At 36.9% G+C, this 9,325-nt stretch overlaps 1 protein-coding gene across 1 annotated transcript in view; it reads right to left on the reverse strand.

Moving 5' to 3' along the window:
• The window catches only part of cables2b (Cdk5 and Abl enzyme substrate 2b), a 41,106-nt gene that overhangs the window by 24,091 nt on the left and 7,690 nt on the right, over positions 1 to 9,325 (reverse strand). Inside the window, exon 2 of the mRNA XM_025004511.2 lies at positions 5,115 to 5,210. Within this exon, the coding sequence (XP_024860279.1) occupies positions 5,115 to 5,210 (96 nt within the window). The remainder of the gene's footprint in view (positions 1 to 5,114; positions 5,211 to 9,325) is intronic.

Raw genomic sequence — 9,325 nt, forward strand, 5'->3', positions numbered from 1 at the left:
GCAGAACCCTCAAGCTCCCAGGCCTCTGGTAGAGGACCCGAGCTCAGAGGATGAAACAAAGACCACCTGCGGAGGGTGAGAAGGGAATTTTTTTAAATATTATGCTCCAAATTTCTGTTTTTCTGTTTTCTATTGCCTGTGTGTTTTTGTGGCAGTGTTACAGCACCACATACAGGCTTGGCATAGATAATGCAGCGCTTTGTGTCATTTTCTACATTTCCATGTGGTTGAAGACATTTCTAGAAACAATGCCTTGTTTATGAGGATATTTTCAAAATGGAAAAAAACATGTTTTTGAAAAAAACTGTGGACAAGGCATTACCCTGTATTGCTGGTGCTGTTGTTGATAGTTATGGTGTCTATACAGCACTTGTTTCCTGTGATTCATGGGAAACTGAAGAGCAGGAAGTCTTCAGGGACCTGAGTGACAAAAATATCCCAGCAGGACTCAGCTGATTAGATCAAACATTCATCTGCTTATTAGGACACATTTAAGAATGGTGTGGACTCATTCTTTCATAATAACCTAAAGAACCAACAGACTGGGCCCTCTGTAAGCTCTACTGAGCTACAGTAAAACAAACAAGCTTCCTGAATATTCATGAACATTTTTCAGATGGCTCAGACTGTAAATGTGGACAGAGCTACAAATTCAGAACATAATTTAGTGTTTAGATATTTATGTGAAAAAAAGAAAGAAACACTGACACTGACATTAAAGAAACTGTCCCAGACAATCAACTGGAACAGCAACTTTTGCTTTGTTTTATTTAGCTGTGTCTAAAATGAGGTGAAATGCTGTTTATTGTTTCAGCATCTCACCATTATAACACATAAAATAAAAATGATCCAACTCTCATATCTACTAAAAAACTCATGGACCACACATTCACTAAAACTAAATTGACAAATATATTCCAATTGTATAAATCCTGCAAATGCTGGCTGACAGCATTAAAACTCAAAGCTACACAGTAAATGTTTCCAGTAGTTGTCCAAAATAATTGGCATTGTGACATATTTTCTAATCCAAATAGTTTGAGTCATGTATGTTCCCCTTCCCACTACACAAACAGGGCCTGGAGATGCAGCCCATTTAGAAAGTATAATTAATTTTTCCTGTTTTTGTGATTGTTCAGAGCAAACAAATTTGATTTATTTCACAGCCCCAGCCATGTATGCCTAAGTCACAGTTTGGTTCATACATCGGTATCAGGGTCAGGATTCCGTACAAAAAGAAAAAGGAAGAAAAAACAAAAAACAAATACCAAATGCTACTTTTTCCCTCCCTTTTTTCTTTAATAAATACAGACAATAAGTCTCGCACAAACCGAGACAAAATATAAGCAGTAAGGTAAGATTGGTCAGCTGGTAAATCTACAATAAAATAAAAAGGTCATATTTATGGTCTTTCTTAAACAATCTGAACTCCAGGCCAAGTGTCAAACTAAAAGTTTAATCAACTCCTAAAAAAATATTACTCAAAATTTTAATTCAATGAAACAAAGATTTCAATGATTTGACTTTGACTTAATGCAAAATAAAAAGCAATCAAATTGCATAACATCTCCCAATGTGAAAATACAAAATAAATTAGATGTGAAACACTTAAACCTCTTACCTAGCTGAGTGCTAGCGTGAAAAAATGTGGCTTGATATCAAGGATATTAAATACAAATACAAATGGCTTGCCACAATACTTTTTAAAGGTCCCTTACTTGATAGAACTGCTTGCCATCCCTGCACGTCTCATCTCCCACTATCAGCACCTGCAGCTGTCTTTGATCAGTGGGACCTGTTCAAAAAACCCTTTCCTTTACTTTGACGTACAAGTTTAGACTTGGTACACTTAGTAAGTTCACTGAGACCTACAAGACCATTGTCTTGAAACAAAAAGGAAGTCAGAAATTTTAAATTGAAGTCATGATTTTAACAGATGTTTTTGGCATTTTGCAACCCTTACATTCAAATTAACTCCTAGAAATTCTTAAATATCAACTTCAAACTTGGTCAATATAGCGTTGAGACATGGGGGATTAAAAGTTTAATGGGCGTGGCTAGACCTCAAACTTTGGCTTGTTGTAAGGAAATCCAACACAGAACATCTAACCTGAACCAAAATGCAAAACTTTTGTCATAGTCTGGTCTTCAACTCATCTACGTGCCAATATTCTGCGATTGCCTTAGGCCTGCCTACTCATAACAGAAAATTGCATGTTCGTCTAATAGATGTCAGTTTCTGACCTGCTTTACCATCTCACCTTAAAACTGTGTCAACATGTGCAGGTTACATGGTACTAAAAACTGTGTTCCAGCGTACAGACTGCTGAATCTCTGCAGCAGCAGCAGCAGCAGCAGATGAGGGACTTTAGGGTCTGGTCTTGGTGGTGCAGCAAATTTCAATATCTTGCCATACACAAACTACAAGCACTCAGAGAGCACAAACCTCAACCAAGGCTATAGGGTCATTAAAAAACTGTAGGATCTGGATCACTTGTTTTATGTGAAAATCCCAACATTTCCTGAAAATTTTATTAAAAATTGTTTATCAGTTTTTAAGTAATCTTGCTAACTGTCAAACAGACAGACCAACAAACCAACCAACACTATCAAAAACAACCTCCTCGGTGGAGGTAATTACCTGGGCATAGCAAAATAGATAAATAGTGCCCCCTATAAAATTTCAACCCTTTCTTCATTCTTAACTTTTGTGTATAAACATTCCCCCCCTTTAAAGTGGCTGTCCTAATTCAACTCAGAGAAAAGATTAATGAAGAGAACAAGTCTGGGAATGGGAACAAAAAGAATCCCAAGGCCCTAAACATGCCCAGGAGTTCTGTTAAATCTATCATCAAGAAATGGAGGAATATGGAACATGTAAATCTACCAAGAACAGGTTGTCCTCACAAACTGAGTGACCATTAAGAGGGAGAGCAGTGAGAGAGACCACCAGGACACCTGTGAGCTCTCTGAAGGAGCTACAAGCTTAAACAGGTCAGATGGGAGAGACTGTACATAACACAACTGTTGTCCACGTTCTTTACCACTTTGAGCTTTATTGGCAAACAGTGGCAAACCACTGCTGAAGAAAACTCAGATTAAATGCTGACATGAGTCTCTAAACTCTAGTCAAGATTTAATCTGAGTTTTCTTCAACAGTGGTCTTCTGTTTTCCACTCTCCAATAAAGCTCAGCCTTGTGAAGAACCTGCACAACAATTGTTACATGTAAAGTACTTTTGCAAAGCACTATAAGAGGGAGTCGTCCATTTTGGTTTGAAGTTTTCATTCTGATGCCACTCTTAGAAGTTTTGAAGTATTGGCTTCAAACTTGATCTAAAAACTTGACTAAAAAGGTCTGGGAATTAAAAATTATCTAGAGTTTGGGTTTTCATCACAACATTTGGGCGTCACTACACCTTAAACTTTGACATGTTATAAAATAATAAAAAATAAAGAGTTGTTGTTACTTAAAAGTATGACATCGGATCTGCCCCCATATACATGTTTGATCAAAGTCCAATACTCTACAGTACTACATGTCAGTATTATGCCATTTCCTTAGCCCCACCTACTGAGAACATGACATGACATGTTTTACTCATGGACATCCTTCTCTGACCAGCTTTTTTATATGAAAAAAAGAGTAATTTTACTTGGTACTGTTCTACTCATGGGTGTCAGCCATTTTGACAAATAATAAAATAGGTCTTCCTCATTAAATTATTAAGAACTGCAGTTTGGTACATATTTTAATTAATGTGTGAAATTTGATTAATAGAAGAAAGAATTAAGCTGTTATTTCTGTTAGATAAAAGAAAACTATAAGTCAAACCTACATTATAAAAAAAAATTCAATATTACACTATACACAATACAGTTTGATTAATGAAAAATTAGATACAAGCACTTTCAAATACTAAGAATGTTTTGGTCACCTTTGCCCTCAGTATTCTGTTCACTTGTAAAAGAAAAAAATGGATGTGGGGAGGGTTCTTCCAGGATAAAAAATATATATATATAATTTGACAATGTATTTTGGGAGGATAGACAACTTCCTGCAACTGCAAGAAATGTATACAAACATTACTGCTCCGTTTTGTTTTAATTTCTGACAAAAACTTGTAAACATTTTCTGCCTTATCAAAATTCTGGCTGTCTTTTTTTATACACAATTATTGTAAAAATATTATTTTTGTTTAATCCAGATTTTTTAGATTTTAGAAAATACAATAAAGAACAAAGTCTGGAAACACAAATACTTTTCTGCACACTTATTTTTTCATAGTGGGAAATATTAAAGACCAAACTTGTGTTTTCATGTTTCTGTAGGATCCCTGTTCAAATGTCTGATTACTGTAGTTTTTCAAGAAGAACAGGAGCAGAACAGAACAGAACACAGTGATGCAGTCCAGTCTCTATCAGCGGAGCCAAAACATGCTTCAAAGTAAAAACAGAACACCCATGCATGTCAGAGGACTGTTCAGAGTCTGAGCCTATATGATATGACCTTTGACCCCTGGGATGTGTAACCAGACCCTACAAACAAGCATGAAGTCCAGTTCTTTAAAAAAAACTAAAATAAACAGGAGGAGTAGATATGTTTTCAGGTCATGTTCTGCTATATGCTGTATGTGAACAATGCTGCTTTACTGCCAGGATCATAACTGTCAGCTGGGCTGAACCAGCTTTCTAGACATTATTTTATCCTGACACCAAGAGCAGGACTCTTCCAAATTAAAATAAATAAATTAAAACTCTTTGGGTGAAGTCAGTCAGGTGTGGGGTTAGTTTTGGGTCACTTTTATTGACCTTCAGATGTTTTTAGAGCTGTGGCCGGCTGTCACAACCTGCTGTCTGTGGTTCTGTGAGTTCACTGGAAGCATTGACCCACTGCTGCACAACAACTACACCTGCATGTAAACTTGGCTGCAGAAGTGGAACAACATGGGTTATATTTAAACTCTTATCTTTAGTCTTTCTCTTGGACAACAGAAGGACACACACACACAAACAAAGAATAGGACAGGTGAAATACAATCAAATCTAATTATAGAACAAAAAATGTGAGCCAGAACAGGCTGAGACTTGATTTTCTTACAAAGCCAACCCCACCTGCTGCCTCTGGTGTCATACTGTTTCATGTTTTTGATGAAGTGGATCTTCTTGGTGTGTCGAGGTCTTGGAGAACCACCAGAGAGGTTACGACTTCTGCAGAAACACACAGAAAGACAGGAAGTTTGAAAAACTACAACCAGAACATTTCTGCATGAATACTGAATTGCACCAATGCATCTTCTACCTGAAATTCCAACCTCCATCAGATTTCTTCTCTAAAGCCTAATAGCAGCATTCACACTATTGTTTTCCTGTTTAGTTTCTTCTGTATGTGTTTTTGTAATTAAACTATTTATTTTGTGCTATTGTCATGATTTATATTTCAAAGCATTCAGCTCGATCCAAAATAAAGAGATATGCCAGTTTTATGTATAGCAAAATACATAACTTCATTTAAAATAAAACTTCTTATAGAAATACACTGAGAGCACGTCAGTTCCTTCGAAAACACTGTTCTACTTGAAATCTCTTCAGCTACTTTATTTTTGTCTTCTTATGCTGCTTTTAATTAGTTTTCTACCACATTTAGCTATTGGTTTGATGGTATTTTGTTACTTTTTAGGTACTGTTAAGCAAATAATAGCTTTTAGCTACAGTTTTGCTAATTTTTCCATCTGTTTTTTCAATTTTATTTATGGCTATTTTGGTGTACTTCAATAACTCACTTTGAGGAAAAGCCTGCTCGGTAATATAAAAGCCAATAACCAAGAGTCAGTGGTTGCCATGGTGATTCCCATGTTTCTGTGTAGCACACAGTAGCACTTTAGGCAGAAACGCAGACTAAGGAGTAAGCCTTAGACATACAGTTGCTGTTGGTATTGTATAAACCATACCAGAATGATTCCTAAACCATGAGTAACAAAGGCTGATGGTCATGCATGTAAATGTTTATGTTTCTAAAGTGTTTTATGTAAGAGAAATGACAAGTTTAAAAGATCCTTCACTCCTAGATTTAAAGAGAACATTCTCTTAACACCGAATACCCAACCTGGGTGTCCAAGTGGGGAGGGAGTGCACATGAAAATGGATCATTTTGTTGAAGTTTAAAAATAAAACGGTATAGTGAGACGACGCAGCAGAGAGCACCGGTCAGCAGATAGCCACTGATGATGTTTTGCTCTTAAGCAGAAGATTCTCTGGTAAAATAAAAAAGTAAATCATCAAACAAACTGTGATTGTTTAAAACCATTAAAAGATGTTAAAAATGCCAGTTACGTCACGTTAAAGATGAGTTTGTGCGTGTGTGTACTGAAGGTCAGGTTGTGTGTCTGAATTGACTCGATGGATTTAAACATCAGAGCTCATGATGAAAGCACGCCAAGGAGCTCAACTCAGTGACATCACAGCTGTTACGCAACTATGACAGCAGGAATATTTTCACACACACACACACCATCTACAAAGATTGACATGCTGTTTTATGGACTCCATACATCTCAGATTTGTTTCCTTTTCAGTGTGAAAATCATCATTAAGATGTAAAACAAACCTAATAGTTCTAATATTCACCTAGCTAACTAGAATTCTTTAACAATGAGAAAAATAAAATGTCAATTCAGATATTACCCAAAACAACCTTATCAAGTTTAAATCAAGTTTTTTTTTCTCGTTTAGTCACATTACGAACCTATGTTTGTATTATCTAAGCTATAGATAAATAAAGAGCGCTCGACTCTTATTTTAAAGAGTATCTGCGATCATCATGATGAAACTCAAAGGTGAAATCACTTCTTGCTTATATTTTTTTAAATAGTGATTTCTGCACAGCTTCACACTAAATTCTCATTTAAAATTTCTAATCAAGACAAAATTGCTCCAGTTGTGCAGGATTTATATGAGCAGCCACAATGGAAAAATAGAACCTGCTGAACTTGCTTCTAGAATTGCGCCTGCATGTTGGAGTAGCTCTCTTCCATTCATTCTGAGATATTGCTTTTGAAAACTTTAATTCCTCTTTTTCTAGATTTAACCCCTCTTCTTCCTTGGATGACTACTTCCTCTGGTATCGGATGCTGTGCAGCTGGAAAGGTTTTTTTACTGAAACCATTTTACTCTTGGACATTTGTTATGATGCGTAACCATAACAACAAGATTATTTTTTTACAACTGGGAGCAGCTAATTAACATATTTCATTATTCAGTGTTAAATGTGAAGAACCCCTGAAGTTCACTCATGGCCAGAACCAAGCAGACCGCCTGTAAATCCACTGGAGGTAAAGCTCCCAGGAAGCAGCTCACCACCAAAGCTGCCCGCAAGAACGCCTCATCCACCGGCAGAGTAAAGAAGCCTCATCACCACAGGTCCAGTACTGTGGCCCGCAGAGATCTGTCGCTACCAGAACTCCACCAAGCTGCTCATCTGGAAGGTGCCCTTCCAACGCCTGGTCTGCAAGATCGCCCAGGACTTCAAGACCGACCTCCACTTCAAGAGCTCAGCCATCATGGCTCCGCAGGAGGGCAGCGAGGCTCACCTGGTGGGGCTCTTTGAGGACACCAGGATCAAGGACACATCGGGACAGATCGCTACAAGACATCCTTTCTGCCCACAGCCATCAGCATCTATAACAACTCAGGATTATGAGCTACAACAACATTTAATTTCCCTTTGGGATTAATAAAGGATTTTTGAATTGAATTGAAACAATAAAATATTCAAAGACTCAAATTCTGCTGAGTCGCTGGTTGCCATGGTGATTACCATCATTTCAGGTGAGTAGGGGAAGCGCAGCAGCCCTCTTTATCAGACAGGCAGACAGAAACAAACTAAAAATGAAGTCTCAAACAAGTTGTTGCTGAGTAAAAATTAAGTTCAATCAAAACAGTTCTTGAAACCTGAGAGTCAGAAACTTTTGTTGAGTTTTATTTCTTTACTGTGATTTGGTAGGAGATATGACAAGTTAAAAAGATCCTTCACTTCAAGTTTTGATGAGGACATTCTGAGCTAAGTTTATAGTTGGGTAATTAGATGAATATATCAATTATTGGCATTTTTTCATTTGATCTTTATGTTGGCAAATGTCAGTTAGCTGTGGTGGCCTTTTAGAATTGGGATGACTCCAAAAGTTAATGAATAGTAGATGTCCATCCAATAATTACTTTCTGAGAATGTCACTAAAATCTGATAAGTGGTTCATGAGATAATTGCTAACAGACAAACAAACAAACAAACCTACACACATAGACAACATTATTGCCTTCAGTGGCAGGTATTAAAGAGTGCCCTTTCTGTTTCTGGTTACTTTACTGACTGAATATGGGGATATTTCATTTATTAGTAATACAACTATTTCATATCATGAATACACAGGTTTGTTTTTTCTGTTTTTTTAAATCAGAGACAAAGTCCAATATAATGAAACAGACCTAAATATGAACATAATGCCTATGAGGTAATGCTCCTTTTTAAATCCAGTTGTATAATCCTGAAGATAATGTACCAGTTTGTTCAGAGAACAACAGTTTCACATATAAAAAAAACAAATAACCACTAAATACAGAAACACTCAGAGCCAAAAGAGATTTAAACCTAGAGCCTTGGAAGAAAGCAGAATGGTTACACAACTATGGATACACTCAAACTCTCACACACACACACACACACACAAACACACACACGCCCACACACAGAGCATCTGTTGGTGTTTTTCTCAGACCGACCTGCTGATTCCACAGCACATGGACTTTAAACCATTGTTATCCGTGCTGCTCCCTGCCTAATATGTGTTTACCATGTGTGTGTCACAGTGGTAACATCTGGGAATTAAGATATTTTTCATCAGTCATATTGGATTTGAGACTACAATCAGATGTTTTAGCCCCCTGCTGGTCCCTCAACATCCCACATAACTAGTGGTAGTGCTGGGCGATATGTAAAAAATCCTATATCACGATACGGATAATTTTATATCACGATAACGGTATATATCACGATATACCCCAATTACGTACGTTGTCAGTTATTCTCTGGAAAATATGAAAAAAAAATCTAATTTCTTACCTTTTTCAAGCTTTATTTCAAAGTGACATTTAACTGAACTTTCACAAATGAGATCTGCTGCATTTTAGTGCAGCAACATATATGTACCTGTTACGACGTAACAGTATCAAATGACAACAGACTCCATTATCTTCGGCCGGCTATAGTTTCACTTTTCACTACTTTCCCCGGCTCTTTTACAACTTGTTTGACCTTGCACTTTTTGGATTGT

Source organism: Kryptolebias marmoratus, linkage group LG8, assembly GCF_001649575.2.
Source record: "Kryptolebias marmoratus isolate JLee-2015 linkage group LG8, ASM164957v2, whole genome shotgun sequence".
Taxonomy (NCBI): domain Eukaryota; kingdom Metazoa; phylum Chordata; class Actinopteri; order Cyprinodontiformes; family Rivulidae; genus Kryptolebias; species Kryptolebias marmoratus.